The 21,982-nt window shown below is 40.0% G+C and overlaps 1 protein-coding gene across 2 annotated transcripts in view; it reads left to right on the top strand.

Moving 5' to 3' along the window:
• The window catches only part of TMF1 (TATA element modulatory factor 1), a 36,735-nt gene that overhangs the window by 13,540 nt on the left and 1,213 nt on the right, over positions 1 to 21,982 (top strand). The window contains exons 6-16 of one of the 2 annotated variants that reach the window (XM_038408497.2): positions 1,957 to 2,099; positions 6,375 to 6,541; positions 6,748 to 6,904; positions 7,563 to 7,655; positions 9,987 to 10,143; positions 12,118 to 12,310; positions 14,215 to 14,284; positions 14,368 to 14,460; positions 15,857 to 15,973; positions 16,702 to 16,848; positions 20,279 to 20,404. In XM_038408497.2, the coding sequence (XP_038264425.1) occupies positions 1,957 to 2,099; positions 6,375 to 6,541; positions 6,748 to 6,904; positions 7,563 to 7,655; positions 9,987 to 10,143; positions 12,118 to 12,310; positions 14,215 to 14,284; positions 14,368 to 14,460; positions 15,857 to 15,973; positions 16,702 to 16,848; positions 20,279 to 20,404 (1,463 nt within the window). Of the gene's footprint in view, positions 1 to 1,956; positions 2,100 to 6,374; positions 6,542 to 6,747; positions 6,905 to 7,562; positions 7,656 to 9,986; positions 10,144 to 12,117; positions 12,311 to 14,214; positions 14,285 to 14,367; positions 14,461 to 15,838; positions 15,974 to 16,701; positions 16,849 to 20,278; positions 20,405 to 21,982 lie in introns of both variants that reach the window. The other variant, XM_043519431.1, reaches the window with a different exon arrangement.

Below are 21,982 nucleotides of genomic sequence, written 5' to 3'. Positions count from 1 at the left end.
GCACATTCATCTACATTAGGAAAATGAGATTTGTCACAGCAGGTGTCAAATTCTCTATCCTCCAAATCCCCTGGAAAAATGTCTAGTACCTGTTGCTTGAATGCATGTTGGCCTCTGTCAGGTTCACTGTTAGTCTTTCACAGCCCTTGATGGGGTCCAAAGAAGCTATTTTTAGTGATTTAGGGCAAGAGACACAAAAGTTAGGCTGAGAGCTGAATGGAGCTGCTTGTAAAGAGCCATTTTCAATGCTGATGAAATGCCTTCTCTTGAAAAGTTCCTGGCACTCTTGCTGCTGTTGGCGGCATGCGTGTAGCTACTCACCTGTCCCCACCTGCCAGTGTGGATTGATTTAGATTCGTGGTTTAAATCACAAATTTTAATCATGATTTAAATCAGTAAGTATGAAATCTTGATTGAAATAATTGATTTAAATATTGTTTTGCATTTGTACTTTGTAGTTTGTTTCTTAAAGGTTAATTCTCGTTAGTTGGTGTAACTATTAAAACTTGTTGAATTGCAACCAGATGCAGCCTTTACACTAAATCTGGTGAAGCCAGGAGGATCCACTATATCTATACACATTTATTTAAGCGGTTATATAGTTTAACATATGTTTATTCAGATTCTTACTTTTTGCTTTTTTTATTGTTAGAAAATGGTGAATGATGCATTTCTTCTTTACTAGGTGATTTTTTTACTTGGGATTTTTGTCAAGCTGCATTTGAATTGAAATTGGAATTCAATTAAATGAATATAAATAACATTTTAAAACCATTTTTATTGATTAAATGAAATTACCTTAATGTGCTAGGTGCATAAGAAGGAAAAACAAGTTTATCAAAACATGTTTTGAATTTAAAACTGATTTATTGAACAAACAAGTATTAACTGTAGATAGTGAAGTGATAGGAAACATGGGAGTTCCTGCTTACCACATAGAGGATATATTAATGATTGTGAAATACTATTAGGGGTTATGTATTCATTCACATATATAATTGTATGCTGACTTGATGTTAAAAAAACAAACAAACAAAAAAAACCCCAACCCACTAAACTAAAAAATGTGCATTTTATAGAGTAAGGGGACTAAGGCCTGGTCTACACTACAGAGTTAGGTTGATGTAAGGCAACTTAATGTTGATCTAACTCTCTAAGTGTTTACACTAAAATGTTGCTTCTGCTGATATAACTCACCCACTACACCAGCTTAACTCCACTTCCACAAGAGGGGTAGAGTCAGTGTAGATGTAGTTAGTTCAACACATTTTCAGTGTAGATACTGCATTGCTTACGTTGATTGTTGCTGCCTTTCAGAAGCCATCCCACCCTGATAGTGAAGTTGGTGCAATACTCCTGGTGAGGATGCGCACTGCCGACAGAGGGAGTGTAGTATGGACATGAAAAAACAATTTAATAACTGCGGTGGCAGTCAGCATAATTGTGTACTGTAGACTTACCTTAAGAGGGAAGTTTTCAGGCATTGTGACATCACTATACCTGTTCCAATGGGATTGGAGGAATGATGACTATACATTTAAGATGGCCAGAATCCACTGACAATAGAAAACATTATAAGCCTGCCATGTCAATAGCAGTGTAAAAATACTATAGGTTGAAGTGATTGGGGAGAAGAAAATAAGCAGCTTTAGCACTGATTCACTGTTAGCTTAATACTGGAATAATAGATGATTTATGTAGATTCCAGTGTCTTCTATAGTAAATAATGTAGTCCATATGGCAGTTGCATTGATTATCCTTAATATAGCACAGTGTAACATGCAGGTACTATGGCAATAGGTGCCTTAATATTTGAAATTAAGCATTATAGAGAAATCAATGTAAAATCGTATATTTCTTGGTGATACTGTTACTCAGAGAAAACCAATCTTGCACTACATTGGATGATGGAAGGGCATGCTAATACTTAACTTCATACACATTTTTCTTTTAAAGGAGAAAAGCTTTCAAAACAACAGCTACACAATTCCAACATCATTAAGAAGTTAAGAATGAAGGAGAAGGAAAATGAAAATACTAATACAAAACAGAGCAAAAAGATTAAGGAGTTAGAAGAGGAGTTGCAGCATTTAAAACAGGTTAGATATATTTGTAGTCACATTCTGTAAATCACTTTATCCTGATATTGGTTCCTTTAACTCTGACTGTACAAGGTAGTCTTTTTGAGAGGTTTCATAATAGCTTTTGTTCCCTGGTATTTCATTGTGGTTTGGAGATTGCTGTCCCTCTTCTGATTCTCAGTAGTTTGGGGCATATGGTTTCTGGATGCTTTCACTCAGTACATTAACTGTTTTTCATCATTTGTTTCTAATTCTGTAGTTCCTCATTGTTTGCACTCTTTCTCAGTCTTCCTTTGGGGGGTAACTTTATGTAGCTGTAGTTAAGTTTTCTTTATACAGTTCATTATGGGTGTCTTTCTAGAAAACTTTCACTTAAAATAACTATTTTTTTGAAATAGCTGTGAAAGATCAGGACACAAATGTCACTTCATGCTTTCAGAAGCTTAATATCCTCATGGCTGCCATAACAGGTAGCTAGTTTAACCTTCGTGATCAGATATGAAATTCCCAGTTCAGCTTTCCAGATATAGGTTTATGGCACTCCTATGAAGGGCTCTTTTTAGTATGTCATCTGCGTTAAAGACTTTATTGATTCTCATACTTTGGAATGTAGGTATATTAGAGCAGTCAGAGAAGTTTGATGATATTATTGTAGTTCTTCGTCGATGTTGCTGTCAAGTGTTCTTGCAGTGGCTCAATAGCATGAGTACCAACCTCAGGGCTGACAGTCAGGAAGCAGGGCACAAACCCCAAAGTGGCTGAGAGTTGTATATAGCACTTGGGTTTCACCAACCAAGTGTAAACTCCTCAGGCAGTACAACAGCCTAATCATGGAGTCACAGACATTACCTTTGGGTATTCTGATCTATCTTGTCACTTAGTCAAGCTTGCCTTAGTGATAGATGGTCCCTTACACCAAAAATTACAAGAATGTTCAGGTTACTCGGAGTCCCAAAGGACCATGTCAGTTGCACCTCAGATCTCACATCAATTCTCTGATAAACTATCTAAAGATTTATTAACTAGGTTATTTACAACGTTAAAGCAGATTAACCATTTGTGTGTATGTTTGTCTTAAATTTCAAATGGTAATAGAAGCTTCTATAATAAATAAGCTCTGTATGTCATTTATGGCTAAGCCAAGCTAAGCACTGAGGATCTTTTGCTTATGCTTAGTAATCCTTGCCCCTCAGAGTCCAAGCAGCATAAAAGATACAGTTTCTCCTTTTTAGGGCTTTTCATTCCTTTCCCCCTTCTGCTTCAAGTTGCAAATTCAACTGTTGGAAAGAATTAAGATGCACGTCTCTTCTTCATGGGGTGGGAGAAATAATCCACAAAGCCTTTTGTCTTCTGATGTTCCACAATGGTACATCTTGTGTTTGTTTGGCCATCTTTTGTTGGAGACTAAGGCTATGTCTACACTAGGGGCATAGCCTTACTGATGCAACTGTGCCTCTGCAAGATCTCCTGTGTATGCTGGCAAGAGAGCTCTCCCGTTGGCATAATTAAACCACCCCCAATGAGCAGCAGTAGCTATGTCAGTGGGAGAAGCTCTCCTGCCTACATACTGCTGTCTACGCTGGAGATTTTGTGGGTTGAGGGTTGTTCCCCCGCCCCTCCCAACCCTGGAGCACCGATGGGGGAAAAAAATGGTGGGTGCTCAGCACCCACCGGCAGCCCCAGCACCTCTCACCTGCCGCAGATCAACAGTTTAGCAGGAGGTGCTGATGGGGAGGGGGAGGAGAGAGGGCAAGGTGCCCTTGGGGTGGGCAAAGGCGGGAAGAGGTGGGACAGGGGTTGGGACTTATGGGAAGGTGTGGAGTGCGGGCACGGCCTGGGGCGGAGTAGGGGTCAAACCTCCCTCTCTTCCCCCTCCCCGGAAAGGACAAAGTCAGCACCTGTGCCCCTAACCATCAAAAGTTTTACCAACAAAAATGCTAGTGTAGACAAAGCCTAGTTTTTCACACGTGTTATTGCTTCTGTCCTGTCTGGTAATTTACTGTTACAGAGCAAACACGTAAGAATTACTTTATAATGTGGGATATAGGTATTATAAGTGAGATTAATGCAGGCAGCAACTTAAAAGAATTTCATAAAGTCTAAATACAAAACACATTTTTATAGCTGTAATACTTACATTAATAATACTAACGTACCCGGTGAGCCAGACGGGTTCCAACTATGTATTTATCAGTGTTCAACTGAGACCTGGGAGCCTTGGCATGTGCTGGCACCTGGTCTGCCAGTGTCACAGTTGCCACCTAATCAATGGTGGTAGTCATGGGCAGTAGGTGGGGGAGGCTGAGCCTCCCCAAATGGTCAGGCGTGGCCCCACCCACACTCCACCCCTAGGGTCCCAGGCTGAGGCCATGCTGCCCGCTTTCCTGGGCCTGAGGAGGCTGCAGCTGTGCTGCTGTGCGCTCTCCCTCCCAGTGCTCCTGGGCTGGTGGGGCGACTGCAAGCACTAGCCAGTCTGGGGCGGGGGCCGGTGGCTACGGTGTGGGGGGCTCTGGGTTTCGGGGCGCACAGAATAGGCAGGAGGGACGGGGCTGGGGCTAGCCTCCCCCAGTCAGAGGTTCGTGAGCCACCCATGGTAGTAGTCTCCTTATCTCACTAGGCATCCCAGCTGTGATGACTTGGATCACAGAAACCCCCTGGGAGCTGCCACCTGATGTGCCAGGACAACTTCTGCTCCTGCTTTCCTGCCCTGGCAGCTTAGGACTTCAGTGCCCTGCCTGGTTTGAGCCAGACCTGCTAGCCTGCTGCAAACCCAGACCCAGGTCTGAACCACATCCCCTAACAGCTGTAGGCTTAACTGAAAGCAGCTTACAGAAGTGTGCTTGTCTTTAACACTCAGATGCCCAACTCCCAATGGGGTCTAAAACCTAAATAAATCGGTTTTACCCTGTATAAAGTTTATACAGGGTAAACTCATAAATTGTTCGCCCCCTATAACACTGATAGAGATGCACAGTTGTTCCACCCCACCCCCAAGTATTAGTACATACTCTGGGTTAATTAATAAGTAAAAGTTATTTTATTAAATACAGGAAGTAGGATTTAAGTGGTTCCTAGTAGTAACAGACAGAACAAAGTGAATTACCAAGCAAAATAAAATAAAACCTGCAAGTCTATGTATAATAAAACTGAATACAGACAAAACCTCACCAGTTCCAGTAAGTTTACTTTTACAGACTAATCTTCTTCTAGTCTGGGTCCAGCAATCACTCACACCCCTGTAGTTACTGTCGTTTGTTCCAGTTTCTTTCAGGTATCCTTGGGGGTGGAGAGGCTATCTCCTTAGCCAGCTGAAGACCAAATGGATGGGTCTCCCACAGGCTTAAATAGACTTTCTCTTGTGGGTGGAGTCCCCCTCCTCTCTCCTTTGCAAAGTCCAGCTCCAGGATGGAGTTCTGGAGTCACCTGGGCAAGTCACATGTCCATGCATGACTCTCAGTTTCTTACCAGGTAGAAGCCATGGGTCACATGCCACCTTGAACATCCTCAAGTAAACTTCTTATGTGGATTGGAGCTGTAGCTCACAAAAGCTTATGCTCAAATAAATTTGTTAGTCTCTAAGGTGCCACAAGTACTCCTTTTCTTATTGTACTTTCAGTGCTTCTTGATTTGCACATTCCTTTCTCAAGAAGCTGAACAAATGCTTTACAAAGGTTACTTAAAAATCAAGTCAGTAAACAGCCAATATTCATAACTTTGAATACAAAAATGACGCATGCATACAAATAGGATTAATAGATTCATTAGATCATAACCTTTACAGAGAGATGTTACATGGCATATCTATCTATCTATCTCCATAAAGCCTTATGGGGGGCACCGTCACATCAGCATCATACTCCTCTCCCTTTTTTCTTCAACTTCAGTTAAAGCTCTATTCCAGGAATCATACATTCTAGGCTTTCAGTCATCAGAAGTAATTTAAAGACTATTCGGTGGTCTTAGTAGTCTTATTCGGGCTCTTGATATTTCACTCACTAAAACTTACGTTAGTGCTCAGCAAGGCTTTCTGTTGGCCCTGAACTTGATTGCTACCAGTTGTCTATGCCCGTGCGTAGAAGTAAATGTCACTCTAGAGGCCTATGTCTTTAGTGACTCACAGGTATGCTGTCACCATTCTAGTGCAAAATGTTGTAGTCTTAATTGGAGCTGGCGTTTCAGGTTTTAATGGAATTTAACTCAGGAAGACTTTATAAAATGCTCCATCTTAAATTTGGAAAAGTTTTTTCAGTTATTTTGGTAGACTGTTAAAAAAAAAATTTTTCACTCTAATAGGTGCTTGATGGCAAGGAGGAGGTTGAAAAGCAGCATCGAGAGAACATTAAACAACTGAACAGTGTGGTAGAGCGACAAGAGAAGGATCTCAGCAGACTTCAGGTTGACATGGAGGAGCTTGAAGAACGGAACCGAAGTGTTCAAGCAGCACTTGACAGCGCATACAAGTAAGCGGATACTTGCATGCAAAAATCAAGAAATTTACACTTAGAAACTCCTGTGTGTGGTGCCTGAGAAATGTTTATAATATGTAGTAAAAATTACCTGGTAAGTCACCTTGACGTGGTATAAACTGTGAAGATCACTGTAGTTTTTCTGCTTAATTTGAATTTTATGATATAAAATTCCGGTGCCTTGAATTCTTGGTTTGTAGGGAACTTGCTGATCTTCACAAAGCTAATGCTACAAAGGATAGTGAAGCACAAGAAGCAGCATTAAGTCATGAAATGAAAGCTAAGGAAGAACTTGGATTAGCTCTGGAGAAGGCCCAAGACGAGGCCCGCCAGCAGCAAGAGGCTTTAGCAATTCAGGTGAGTTTAAGCCTGGGGATTAAAGCTTTCTCCTCTAATTTGAGAGTGTACTTTGGGCTCGTGAATGATGTGCTCTACTCAAGGGAACCAGGCTTTGTGCAAGTTGGATGTCAGAATTCTCCTCCATTCTTCCAAAAAACATCTTTTGCCAAAACAGCTTGAAAAAATACGTAACAAATCTAGCACGACTGTTTTGTAACCTAGTAAATAGAAAATAGTATGAACACCAGATAAGTCATAAATTCAATTAACAATGAGCAAAACATAGGAGGAGAAATGTCATAAACCTAAATGCACTAAACCACTTGTCCAAAGTCGTAATCTTTATTTTAAATGTGTTTATCTTGTCTAAATTCATGATTATAATTTTGGTGGTAAGCCATAGTTCATGCTTGTGCCTTTCTCATTATGATGTTAAGTGTTACTTCCTTGAACTGGACACTATGTAACTAGTCAGTGGGTGGGTAAACTAGTGAAACTATTATGCACATGCTGTGTGTGGGTATGCATAGCTGACCTGCAAAACTCATAAACTGGAGCCCCATGTACAATATTCACTGATGCAAATACACGTGGCTGTAGCAATGACAAGTGGAAACTGAAATTCTTCATTCAGAATTAATGAAATATAGTAATTCTCAACTTTCTGCTGATACAGGTGGCAGACTTGAGACTGGCACTTCAACGAGCCGAGCAGCAAGCAGCAAGAAAGGAGGACTATTTGCGCCAAGAAATCTGTGAATTACAACAGGTGCAGTAACAATTGTTTCATTGATATTTCTAGCTGCTCCATGTTCGTTTGGTTCAAAATAAAAAATGCAAGGATTATATTGAGATAGACAAGGTGGATGAGGTAATATCTTTTATTGGACCAACTTCGGGTGGCGGTGCTGACCCATTGGGGACCCTAAGCAGGAATGTTCCCTCCCTCCCCACCCACCCACCCCCAGCTCATAATTAAAAAGCAAAAAGAAGGGCCCCTTGAGCTGCTCGGGGCCCTAAGCAATTGCTTAATCTGCTTATGTTTAGTGCCACTCTGTTTGTTGGTGAGAGAGACAAGCTTTCGAGACACACAGTGCACTTCTTCAGGTCTGGGAAAGGAACTCCCAGTGTCGCAGCTCAATGCAAGGTGGAACACATTGTTTAGCATACGTAGTTAGCACATATTGTAAGGGACCATTCAAGGTAGAGTGGCCCCTTACCACCTCTGTTGTCATAGGACAAAAAGAGGATTAGTGGGTTACAGATTGTTGTAACAAGCCATAAATACAGTGTCTTTTCTGAACCCCCACTTCTGGCCTTCAAACAACTCTCCAAGCTCATCATCAGAAACAAGTGCCTGACAGACCAAAATACAGCCACTCAAAGTGGCACCAGACCCTGCCAGACCAACAGATGGAAAACCTTCAGACATATCTCCATTACTACAATGATCAATACCTCCCACAATACATGTTTAAGGTCCATGGATTCTACACATGCCTATCACATGTGGTATACCTCATTCAGTGCACTAAATGCCCAAATAATAAGTATGTGGGTGAAACCAGACAATCACTGTGCGCTCAAACTCGCAAAGGAAAATGATACAAGACAAAAACACCCTATCACTGGTGGGATGGACACTTTTTTCACAAAACGATTGCTCTCTATCTGACCTATCAGTTCTCATCCTCTAAGGAAACCTGCACAACACTTTAAAAAAACGAGCCTAGGAGTTTAAATTCATTACTCTGCTAGACACTAAATGTGAACCAAGACACTGGATATAGGGTTTATTAAAACAATCTGTAACCCACTAACCCCCCTCTTTTTGTCCTATGACTGCAGAAGTGTTAACGAGCCACTCTACCTTGAATGGTCCCTTACTATATGTGCTAACTACATATGCTAAACAAACCATTCCAGCTTACATTTTGTTGTGACTGTGGGAGTGACTTTCCGGGACCTGAAGAAGGGCTCTGTGTGGCTCAAAAGCTTGTCTCTCACCAACTGAAATTGGTCCAATAAAATATATTAATCTCCCCAACTTGTGGCTTTAACATCCCGGGACCAATACAGCTACAACTACACTACATACCTAGGATTATGTTAAGTCATTTGTTTAGGGGAGGGACTTCTAAAAGTCCAGAATACAAAATGCTAAAATAACTTTAAAGTTCATAGGTCACAAGATAGTTGTTTGGGTAGATACCTTTTTGGCCATGTCTAGTGCAGAAGAACATTAAGAACAAATGTTAGGAAAAACCTTTGGTGGTTCTTTGATTTTCAACCAATATATTTCTTTGAAAATCCTTATGCCAGCTTTTTAAGCATGACGGAGCTTTTTCGTATGAAGCAAAATTTAGCTATTAAGATTGTGATTATGCTGTAAAACTTGCAGCAAATGGACACTTAAATCCCTTACTTACTTTCTTCCCTGGAAGAGTGGATTACTTTTTCATCCTTTTCTTTTAAGAATAGCCCAGAAATTAGTCTAAATGTGGCCTCTTCCTGGGGCCTGTGGAGACAGTATTGTCAAAAGAATGTTAGAACCAGGAGGGAAATAATTTGATAGCAGATCCTGTTGAGGTGTGAAGGTGTGAGGTGTGAAGTAGTTAGTAAAGAGTCAAAACTTGAATTTTTGGTAGGGACTAATTGGAGGAGAGAGATCCCCCAGAATGGATTGCTCTTCTTCTCAAGTAATGGCATTTTTAAAATTGAAACCATAATATGCTGTCAGCTAAGAATTAAGGCCTGCTAGATGAGGCTTGTCTTCTGCTTAATGCTGGAAACTCCAATTATATACTAACACAACACTACCATCAGAAAAAGGGTCCTTTGGCAATTAAATCTTCTTCTACTGTTTGACTTTAAACACCAGACTTGTTTCCTAATGTCTAAAAAGTCACTACCGCTCTTGATGATGTATTTTTCTCCTCTAACCTTACTTTATTTTAAAAAAAAAAAAGTGCAGTTTAAATAGTAGTTATTGTAGAACATATAAGGATTGTAGTTACATTTTTAGCTGAATTTTGTGGTAAAACTTAAACTGGTCATGCCATGTTAAGGTTTAATGGCATTTAACTAATTCATAATTCAGAGACTCCAAGAAGCAGAGAATCGGAACCAAGAACTGAGTCACAGTGTTACATCTGCCACCAGGCCACTTCTTCGGCAGATTGAAAATCTCCAAGCAACACTGGGAGCACAAACCTCTTCATGGGAAAAATTAGAAAAGAACCTTTCTGATAGACTTGGTAAGTCTAGCTTGTATGTAGATTTTAATGTATTGTGTGATGTAATTAATGTAATCTGTTGGGGAGACGCTTGATGGCAGTAATGTAGTGAGAAGCACATAGACTTATGTCTAAAGTATGGGAGATCTGGGTTCAAATGTGTATCAGTAATATAGGATGATACATAGGTGTGTTGTAAGGGTGCTGTGAGGCGTGATTTACTGAATTTGTAAAAGACTTGAGATGATATGGTAGTAGTGATTTATATAAGTGAAGAGCACTGTATGTGTATATATAGAATTTTAAAAAGGGAGTGGGCATAGGAGAGGGGCAGGAGTGAAATTGGACCAACATCTTGAATTGTCAGATGTGGTTTTTGGATTCCATGACCTGGGCTCAGCTAGTATAATTTACTGTGTGACTATCCAAGGCTGTGAAACAAATATATTTCAGCTGTGTTGAGGGTTGTAATGAAAAACTATTGCCCCTTGGATGAACAAAATGACAATGGAATAAAATGTCCAAAGCCACAGGTAGGGTATGTAAATGTTTCCTTTAATTATGTATTCTTCAAAACTTAAATCCTCATTGCCCAGCAATCCTCTCTACCTGCAATTGTATATTCTTGTTTGGTGGCACGCATACTGCCACCAAACAGTTCTCAAACACTGCTGTATCTACTAGTCCACAATGACAGGTTTCAGAGTAGCAGCCGTGTTAGTCTGTATTCGCAAAAAGAAAAGGAGTACCCGTGGCACCTTAGAGACTAACAAATTTATTAGAGCATAAGCTTTCGTGAGCTACAGCTCACTTCATCGGATGCATTTGGTGGAAAAAGCAGAGGAGAGATTTACTCACACACACACACACACCCACCCACCCACCCCATGAAACAATGGGTTTATCATACACACTGTAAGGAGAGTGATCACTTAAGATAAGCCATCACCAGCAGCAGGGGGGGGAAAGGAGGAAAACCTTTCATGGTGACAAGCAAGGTAGGCTAATTCCAGCAGTTAACAAGAATATCAGAGGAACAGTGGAGGGGTGGGGGGTGGGAGGGAGAAATGCCATGGGGAAATAGTTTTACTTTGTGTAATGACTCATCCATTCCCAGTCTCTATTCAAGCCTAAGTTAATTGTATCCAGTTTGCAAATTAATTCCAATTCAGCAGTCTCTCGTTGGAGTCTGTTTTTGAAGCTTTTTTGTTGAAGGATAGCCACTCTTAGGTCTGTGATCGAGTGACCAGAGAGATTGAAGTGTTCTCCAACTGGTTTTTGAATGTTATAATTCTTGACGTCTGATTTGTGTCCATTCATTCTTTTACGTAGAGACTGTCCAGTTTGGCCAATGTACATGGCAGAGGGGCATTGCTGGCACATGATGGCATATATCACATTGGTAGATGCGCAGGTGAACGAGCCTCTGATAGTGTGGCTGATGTGATTAGGCCCTATGATGGTATCCCCTGAATAGATATGTGGACAGAGTTGGCAACGGGCTTTGTTGCAAGGATAGGTTCCTGGGTTAGGGGTTCTGTTGTGTAGTGTGTGGTTGCTGGTGAGTATTTGCTTCAGATTGGGGGGCTGTCTGTAAGCAAGGACTGGTCTGTCTCCCAAGATCTGTGAGAGTGATGGGTCGTCCTTCAGGATAGGTTGTAGATCCACAATTGTAGTCCACAATGAGGCCTTTACTCTGCTATTACATGCTTCTGATAGCTAATGCCAAGATGTAATGGCTTACCATGTTTTGAATGCTGTTGAAAAGACTACATTTCTCTTGAAGCCTGGAAATAGTACAAAAATAAACCTTTATAATGTTTGAAAAATATCTCAATTGCATCTAAACATTTGGCAAATATGCCAAACATTTCAGTTAGACACTTAAATAATTGGCTTAAGTTATGGATGACTGACTATTTTGGCATAAAAGCCAGCTAAGTTGTTTTTGTTTTTTTATAATGGATTGTGTATTTACTCTTTCTTGGGAATTAGGTGAATCTCAAGCCCTCCTGGCAGCAGCAGCTGAGAGAGAACGTGCTGCTACAGAAGAACTTCTTTCCAATAAAATCCAAGTGTCTTCCACTGAATCACAGAATAGCCTCTTGAGGCAGGAAAACAGTCGCCTTCAGGCTCAGCTAGAATCAGAGAAAGCCAGACTCAAGAAACTGGAAAATGAAAACAATAGGTGAATTGGGTTAAGTTCTTGACTCATACACATTTCTTTAGATTCATATGGAAATGAAAGGAATATACTATCAGGTTTTTGTATTTGAATAGGAAGACTTGCCCTTTTGTATTAATTTGATAACTACCATATAAAATACTGACTGTGTTGCTGGCCAAGTTTTATGAAGACAGACAAATACAGAGATCCTTTTCTTTATTTGATATCTACTTCTTTCAGGTCACTTCAGCTATTTTGGGCTATCCATGTACCCTTAAGGTTCCTAGTGGCACTTCTTATGCATTGAGCCTTAAATCTCTCACCTCACCCAGGACCAGTCACTCTCACCTACTTTATTTGCTTTTGACAAGAATATTAAATAATGATCATGGGTGGCAGGAACCGTAGGCTTGGGGAGGCTATGCCATCCCAAACAGCCAGATGTGGCTCTGCCCCCAACCCTGCCCCCTCCTGCTTCCCGCTGCTTTGCATGCGTCACTCCAGTCCCCTAGCCAGTACTGGCCATGGCTGGGCTGGGGCTCTGCCTATGCCTACGCATGCCACCCACCCTCCCAGTGCTCTGGGGCTGGAGCCGGTGGCTGCAGTGGGGGAAGAGGCGGGGCCTCGGGTCAAAGGGGTGGGGTTGAGGGCTAGCCTCCCCCAGCCTGTGGTTCATGTGCTACCCATGATGATGATCTCTTTGGCCCTACTCTTACAAGCTGTTTTGTGCAGTTGCAGTCAGTGAGCCTCCATGCAGGCACAAGGGTCCATCTGCACAGAGCAGCTTGCAGGAATGGGACATTAGAAAGCATCCAACATCTTCTCCAAAAAGAAATTAAATCAAATAGTTATTGAGTGCTAAGAAGTTGAACTGTGGCAACGACTATATTCTTAAACAAATTCCTGCTTTTAATAGTAGAAAAACAAGAAAACATGTCCCTTGAAGACTAATGCTTTTTGGTGGCTCCATGCCACCACCTTCTGAACTTCTGCCCTGATGCATTTCCACCAACATCCAATACAGGCTTCTTACCTCTGCCTCAGCACAGAAACTATTGTAGAAGCAAACCTGAAATCAGTAGCAAAAACATTAACTATGAATTACCCTTATGAAATTTTTCCTCGACTGTCTCCGACAAACTGTGTTTGTTTCCCTTTTAACCCCCTGGGCTGCTCCTGGGGGGAGGTGTGCTTTCCTGCATCAGGATTCCAGTTCATATCAGGAAATTCCCTTTTCAGCATCCTGGTGATACATTGGGAGGATCAAAATACTTCGTTGATTTTTCAGTAGACTTCATCCTATTTAGTCAACTACAGTTTCTTCCCAGGCAATCTACCAGTCCTAAGAAATTCTGACACCTGGGATAGTTTTGCCTCCTGGTTTCTGAGTTTAATTGTGTTAATTTGAGGAATCATATGTCTATCTCTGTAGTATGCTTACACTATTTTTGTATGAGAAATAGGTAAAGATAAGTTATTGAAAGTTGCTTTAAGGTTAATGTAAGTATTATTGGTTCATGCAATGGTAGACCAAGTATCCAGAATATTAAAGCAGCATGCATGCAACAAACGAAGCGTAAGAGGATATTGCATGGAAATATAATAAGTGGTTAAACAGTCTTAAGATTAGCAAACATTCTAGTAGCCACATGCTGCTTACAAATCAGTGTGAGGGTATTTTTCTAACATCATAGAGAAATAGTTTTAGTTCTCCATTTGGTAATACAGATCAATTCTGTTCCTGATGCAGTTAAATATTAAGCTTAAATGTAGATATATATTTGTATAGGAAACAAATATTGTGCATTATGTTTTTGTCAGTTTCAGGAAATTATTTTTCTTTGTGGGAACCTAAAATGGAAACATGAAGAGAAGATTGTCTGTCTTTAATGAAATTACATTACCTTTCCCTTTTTTCAATATAGATATGAGGTTGAATTAGAAAACCTGAAAGAGGAGTATGTGAAAACTCTTGACGAAGCAAAGAAAGAAAAGGTATTGGTTAATTCAATATTGCATTGCTTCATCATAAAATTCTGAGTTTGCAAGGATTAAAAATCCACATTTCCTTCTTCTAGACGCTGTTAGCTACTCAGTTGGAAATGGAGAAAATGAAAGTTGAACAAGAAAAAAAGAGAGTAATTTTTGTACAAGAAACAGCAAAGGAAAAGGTATTTAAATTTCTTTAACATTAATTCATGTGTTTCAAAAATCTTATTGGGTCACAGGATGACCGAGCAAGTCTCGAATGCTAAAATGTCATATAAACAACAAACAAGGATTAAGAGGATCTAGCATGGTAATGGCATGGTAATGAAACTAAGTATTTGGGACTTCTCCACATCTTTTTTTTTCCCCTGTGAATTCAATGCTTGTATGAAAGGCACTGTATTGACCGTCCTGAATAATTCCTCTACTTAGCCACAGAATAAATGAAACAGGGATAGTAGCAGCATAGGTTGATCCACACTGTTGCACCAGTGTGCCTTTGTCCTTACCTTGAGGGGCATGACAGTGTCTGGGCCCACTGAAAAACTGTTGCCTCTGCTGAGACTACCAGCAAGGTGCTGGTTAATTCCAGTTGTGATGTGTCTGTGTGATATGAATACTGGTCTGTAGGCCCCGACTCACTTTGTTTAGCATAGGTGTACCAAATGCCCAACAGTTGGCAACAGCTTTCAATCACTACCGGTCAGCAGATAATATTCTAACACCACTCTGTCCTCAATGTTAATCTCCTAGTTGCTGCAGTTCTGAAATCAAAGTCCTGTTCAAAGTTATTTACTTCATCCTTCTGAAGTCAGCATGTATTCAGTTGCTGACGGCAGAGGACGTCAGCCTATTTAGAAAAACTCGTCAGTAACAGAGTTTAGCCTCAGAGATCCTGAATTTGGGCATTGTAACACTTTTTAAAAAATCTCTTCACTGTCCTTCGTCCAGGGAAGAACCTACCTTTTGTTTAGAGTGTAATTTCTTTGAGGCACATAAGCTCAGCAAAACACTTAATTGTCTCTAGGGATCATGTACTTTTGTGGTCTTAGGCCAGCATTCTGCAGTGTGGCTACCGAAAGACCACTTCCTTTGCAGTAGGTAGTAACGTCTGTTTCTGCATAGCCAGGAAAGCCTAAGATAGTGGTGGGAAACCTGCAGCCCTTCAGGGTAATCTGCTGGCGGGCTGCGAGACAGTTTGTTTACATTGACCATCCGCAAGCACGGCTGCCCGCAGCTCCCAGTGGCCGCGGTTCACCGTTCCCAGCTAATGTGAGCTGTGCGGTGATCAATGTAAACAAGTGTCTCGTGGGCCGCCAGTGGATTACCCTGTTGGGCTGCAGGTTGCCCACCACTGACCAAAGGAATTGAACTTGGGTTAGATGTACTAGTGACACTTTAAATCCACTTCACTGTTTAAACTTCAATTAATATACAGAAAAAATGAATTTGTGCTCTGCATTTGGGAGTGAAGAGAGACCCCATTATATGCAAAAAGGTCTGTTTATTGTCGTCTTCCTCAACAATCTTTGTTCCTTGTATTCACTTTCTTTTAACTAGCTGTTGTATTTTTCAAAGGAGCGCAAGTCATTTACCTTAACAATGGAAACTGTTTCGAGTACTCCAACACTGTCACGCTCAAGCTCTATAAGTGGAGTTGATATGGCAGGGCTTCAGGCATCCTTTCTCTCTCAGGTAATGTATCATTTATCTATTGATGTTTTTTGATAAACCATTTTGCTACCTTGTGTGTGTTTACAATGAATTATGTTGGAGTCTTCAAATAGTTTTATTGGCATGTTAATTTTATCTAGCTAATAACTGCTTTGAAAAAAAAATGATTTCAGCTATTTTGATTTCTTAAACATACCTACAAAATGTCTAGGTTTGCATAGCATTTGAAGGAGGGTGCCTGAGAGCACATTTAAAAAAATATAGTAGAATAATGTGGAGAATATAAACTTGAAGTGCTATTCATGTAATTCATTCCAAGGTGCTTTATAAAATAAGTGGACACTATATCTGAAGTTGACTCGACTGTTAATCCAGTGATTCTAGTTTAGTGCACCACTCAATCGCGACACACTGCCACTGTCTTGATGCAATCTGTGCAAAGGCTGTTGCTTCTGATGACTTTATCTATGAGAATATAGAGATCTAGGCTAGCCAAATGACAGTGGTAAGGGTGACATGACAGCAAGCAAACTTGACATGACAGCAAGCAGCTTTGTTTAGCTATTCAAAATGAGCTTTTGTTTGGAAGGAATATATATGAAGCATTGAAACTTTTGACTCTAATGATGACGGTCTTCATTTGCTGTTTGTATTGAATCAGTAGGCTCTTGTTTCTAGTGCTAAAGTCTTCAAACGTAAAATAATCTCAATGTCCAATCTTACGGTTGGTTCACTTTTTTTATTTGTAGGATGACCCTCACGATCATTCATTTGGGTCAATGTCTACAAGTGGGAGCAATCTTTATGATGCTGTAAGGATGGGAGCAGGTTCGAGTATAATTGAAAACCTGCAGTCGCAGTTAAAACTGAAGGAAGGAGAGATTTCTCACCTACAGGTACTGTGAGAATCGCTTTAAGTTTATTGTGTGTGTCATAAGTAGAAAGATGAACGTGATTTTACTTTACTGGTTTTTTTTTTCAAAGTTTATTTTACTGATAGCTGTATAGGGTCTGGATGTGCAAACAATGGTTTTGTCTTGCACTGATGTAGGGACATTCCTCCCCACCCATCCCCCAGGCAGTTCTGTCAAAGTCATAATGGGCCATCACAAGAGACGTAAGCATGCATTACCTAGTTTTTTGGATGAAGTGGATCAAGTAGACTCCACTTGGCTATCTCAACATTGATCAGGGTTCCAGGGAAAGGTGAAGAAAAAGTTGAGTTTGTGTTGAATGCTGTTTCATAGGGCACTTAATTGAAGATGCTTTAAAAGCAGTATATCAACATTCCTTCCCCTGTCCATCTCTGTATTACCTGATTTGATTGCCTCTAGTTTCTACTGATCTGGGAGTGAAAGTCCCCAAGACTTAACATAGTTTAAGCGTAAGGAATACTAATGTGAATTTATGTGACATGGAAAATAAAGAAACCATTTAAATGTGTGTCATTGTAAACCTGTCTTAAACTTGAATAATGTGTTTTTTCATGTTTAAGGTGTATGTACTCAGTTTAGCAAATTAACCTTGAGCTTCAATTTTTATGTATGAAAGAGTTCTTTAAATTGTCACCTTACCCCACAGCAAATACTGTCTTACCTATACTATATTATTTTCTTACTTTATAAATCCGACATCCGCTTGGTACTGTCTATATCAGTGATTCATAGATACCAAGGTCAGAAGGGACCACTCTGATCATCTAGTCCGACCTCCTGCACAGCGCAGGCCACAGAATTTCACCCACCACTCCTATGAAAAACCTCACCCATGTCTGAGCTATTGAAGTCCTCAAATCATGGTTCAAAACTTCAAGGAGCAGAGAAGCCTCCCTCCAGTCAACCATGCCCCATGCTACAGAGGAAGGCAAAAAAAAAACCTCCAGGGCCTCTCCAATCTGCCCTGGAGGAAAACTCCCTCCCGACCCCAAACATGGCAATCAGCCAAACCCTGAGCACATGGGCAAGATTCACCAGCCAGATACCCAGGAAAGAATTTTCTATAGTAAATCAGATCCGATCCATCTAATATCCCATCTCAGGGGATTTGGCCTATTTACCCTGAATATTTAAAGATCAATTACTTACCAAAATCCCATTATCCCATCATACCATCTCCTCCATAAACTTATCGAGTAGAATCTTAAAACCAGATAGATCTTTTGCCCCCACTGCTTCCCTTGGAAGGTTATTCCAAAACTTCACTCCTCTGATGGTTAAAAACCTTTGTCTGATTTCAAGTCTAAACTTCCTGGTGGCCAGTTTATACCCATTTGTTCTTGTGTCCACATTGGTGCTGAGCTTAAATAATTCCTCTCTCTCTCCTATATTTATCGCTCTGATATATTTATAGAGAGCAATCATATCTCCCCTCAACCTTCTTTTAGTTAGGCTAAACAAGCCAAGCTCCTTAAGTCTCCTTTCATAAGACCAGTTTTCCATTCCTCGGATCATCCTAGTAGCCCTTCTCTGTACCTGCTCCAGTTTGAATTCATCCTTTTTAAACATGGGAGACCAGAACTGCACACAGTATTCTAGGTGAGGTCTCACCAGTGCCTTGTATAACGGTACTAAAACCTCCTTATCCCTACTGGAAATGCCTCTCCTGATGCATCCCAAAACCGCATTAGCTTTTTTCACAGCCATATCACATTGGCAGCTCATAGTCATCCTATGATCAACCAATACTCCAAGGTCCTTCTCCTCTTCCGTTACTTCTAATTGATGCGTCCCCAACTTATAACTAAAATTCTTGTTATTAATCCCTAAATGCATAACCTTACACTTCTCACTATTAAATTTCATCCTATTACTATTACTCCAGTTTACAAGGTCATCCAGATCCTCCTGTATAATATCCCGATCCTTCTCCGAATTGGCAATACCTCCCAGCTTTATATCATCTGCAAACTTTATTAGCACACTCCCACTTCTTGTGCCAAGGTCAGTAACAAAAAGATTAAATAAGATTGGTCCCAAAACCGATCCCTGAGGAACTCCACTGGTAACCTCCCTCCAACCTGACAGTTCGCCTTTCAGTAGGACCCGTTGCAGTCTCCCCTTTAACCAATTCCTTATCCACCTTCTGATGTTCATATTGATCCCCATCTTCTCCAATTTAACTAATAATTCCCCATGTGGCACGGTATCAAATGCCTTACTGAAATCTAGGTAAATTAGATCCACTGCATTTCCTTTATCTAAAAAATCTGTTACTTTTTCAAAAAAGGAGATTAGGTTGGTTTGGCACGATCTACCTTTTGTAAAACCATGTTGTATTTTGTCCCATTTACCATTGACTTCAATGTCCTTAACTAATTTCTCCTTCAAAATTTTTTCCAGGACCTTGCATACTACAGATGTCAAACTAACTGGCCCGTAGTTACCTGGATCACTTTTTTTTCCTTTCTTAAAAATAGGAACTATATTAGCAATTCTCCAATCATTCGGTACTATTCCTGAGTTTACAGATTCATTAAAAATTCTTGCTAATGGGCTTGCAATTTCAGGTGCCAATTCCTTTAATATTCTTGGATGAAGATTATCTGGGCCCCCCGATTTAGTCCCATTAAGCTGTTTCAGTTTCGCTTCTACCTCTGATATGGTAATATCTACCTCTATATCCTCCTTCCCATTTGTCATGCTACCATTATCCCCAAGATCCTCTTTAGCCTTATTAAAGACTGAGGCAAAGTATTTATTTAGATATTGGGCCATGCCTAGATTATCTTTAACCTCCGCTCCATCCTCAGTGTTAAGCGGCCCCACTTCTTCCTTCTTAGTTTTCTTCTTATTTATATGGCTATAGAACCTTTTACTATTGGTTTTAATTCCCTTTGCAAGGTCCAACTCTACTCGACTTTTAGCCTTTCTGACTTTATCCCTACATCTTCTGACCTCAATTAGGTAGCTTTCCTTGCTGATCCCTCCCATCTTCCACTCCCTGTATGCTTTCTGCTTCTTCATAATCACCTCTCTAAGATGTTTGCTCATCCAGCTTGGTCTACAACTCCTTCCTATGAATTTTTTCCCCTTTCTTGGGATACAGGCTTCCGATAGCTTCTGCAGATACTCGGATTGAGACTTGCAAGCTGCAAGTGGATCTTTAATGTGTCTCCTGTGGCTCTTTGCAGTACTGTCTCTCTTTTGGGTAATGTTGATAGCTATTTTGGTTCCTGAACCACTGAGGTTTGAGTATCACAGGTCTGTGTAATAAATTGACTTCCAAGATCAATCATTCTAATTTTTTTTTTTAATGAAAAACATAGTTAGTAATTTAGTAGGTCACTCCCAGCACAAAGCTCTAACTGTTCAATGCCTGTTACCTTAGCTGGAAATTGGAAATCTTGAAAGAACTCGATCAATAATGGCAGAAGAGCTGGTTAAATTAACAAATCAAAACGATGAATTTGAAGAAAAGGTGAAGGAGATACCAAAACTACGTGCACAGCTAAGGGTAGGTGGCTTTCATTTATATAAATCAGGTGAGAGATTGAGGAAAACTCTTTTTACTAAGTTAATCATTCATAAATAAATATATAACTCTGTAGGTGCCCATAGTGATACTTAATACAAAATCTCTTTTCCTTAAAGTTGAAAATGTGGTAAGAATCACAAAGTATATCGAATTATTAAAAGTTAGGCCATGGAAAAATAACTCTAAGGAATACAATTTTAGACTTGAAAATGAAGTGCTCTTTTTACAGTAAAACTGAAATTGGTTTGTAACTTCATAGGATGCAGCTTAGAGACGGATGGATTTTGTCAGCAGGTTTTGCTGTATTGCATGGCAATTATCAGTTACTTTCCAAATTGATTTCCAATTGTTATGCTAGTAAACATACAGTTCAGTGAGTGTGCATACCTATAAAAGAATCGAGTTAGGAATTGTGATATGCAGAGAGAGCCATAATTTCATAATTATGCCCACTGTCAGGAATACTAAAATACGTCGTCATCAGTGTAATTGCATGTGTAAACGACGACTTCATAGCTATATAGTCACTTGCACACACAGTTGTCATAATTGTACACATAATTGTGTACTGAAATTAGGCATGCATATTTTTGTGCTCAGAGCATTCCGAACATCTGGCCTGGATCTCATAATTTTTGAGTAAATTGGAAGTCTTGAGAGCCAGCATATGGAATACTCTAATTCTTATGAGTTTAGCAAAACATAACCTATCACAGAAAAGGTTTATGATCCTGTCTGATCATGATACTCATGGAATTAATAAAATAAATATTGCAGATTTTTAATCCATTCTTATTACTTAACTTCTTGGGTCCTTTTTTGTTGTTGTTCTGTTTAAAGAGAATTAACACATGCAAATCTTTTGAATTGCAGTTATCTCATTCTGGAAAATTACTCATTCTTTTTTATACGTGCAGCATATTAAATTTTCAAACCAGAAAGTTTTTGACACTAAACTTCTTCCTACAACAAAATCTGGTGATGGTTTGCTGAATGTTCTCTCCTTGACTCATCTTAAGTTATGAACATTAACAACTGCACAATTTTCAGACTGCTTTGTACTACGCAAAAATGAAGGAAGAGTGCTTCTGAAACTGTTTTAGGCTTTCATGTGTACAAGCGCTTGTAAAATCTGTGATGTGAGAGAGATTTAAAATTGAATATTATAATTTAAAGTGACCTGAGTCATGAAGTAGATGCCTTTTCATTAGATGATAATTTGTGGACCTTTCCAGATTATTTTACTTGCATATAGAAACTACAGCTGCCCACCTGCTGAATGGAATGCTGTGAGCAGCCAACCTCTGTGTTTAAGCCTTCAGTTACATTTCAAGATCTTAGTGGTCTTCTATAAAACCCTTAGTGGTCTGGGGCCTGTTGTCTGATATACCAGGGAAGACTTGCAAAAAGTGCCTATTTTCTATAGAGACTTGGGCATTAAAGCCAGAGTCATTTATGAAAATTTTACTCCCTCACCTCTTTGCATTTAAAAATCCTACCTTTGGAATTTGCTTCCTTTCATGGTTCCCAAGAGCACACATTTAGCAATATTCAGGA

Source organism: Dermochelys coriacea, chromosome 7 (assembly GCF_009764565.3).
Source record: "Dermochelys coriacea isolate rDerCor1 chromosome 7, rDerCor1.pri.v4, whole genome shotgun sequence".
NCBI classification, from domain to species: domain Eukaryota; kingdom Metazoa; phylum Chordata; order Testudines; family Dermochelyidae; genus Dermochelys; species Dermochelys coriacea.
The sequence above is the reverse complement of the archived record's forward strand: the minus strand, read 5'-3'. Positions and strand labels throughout refer to the sequence as shown.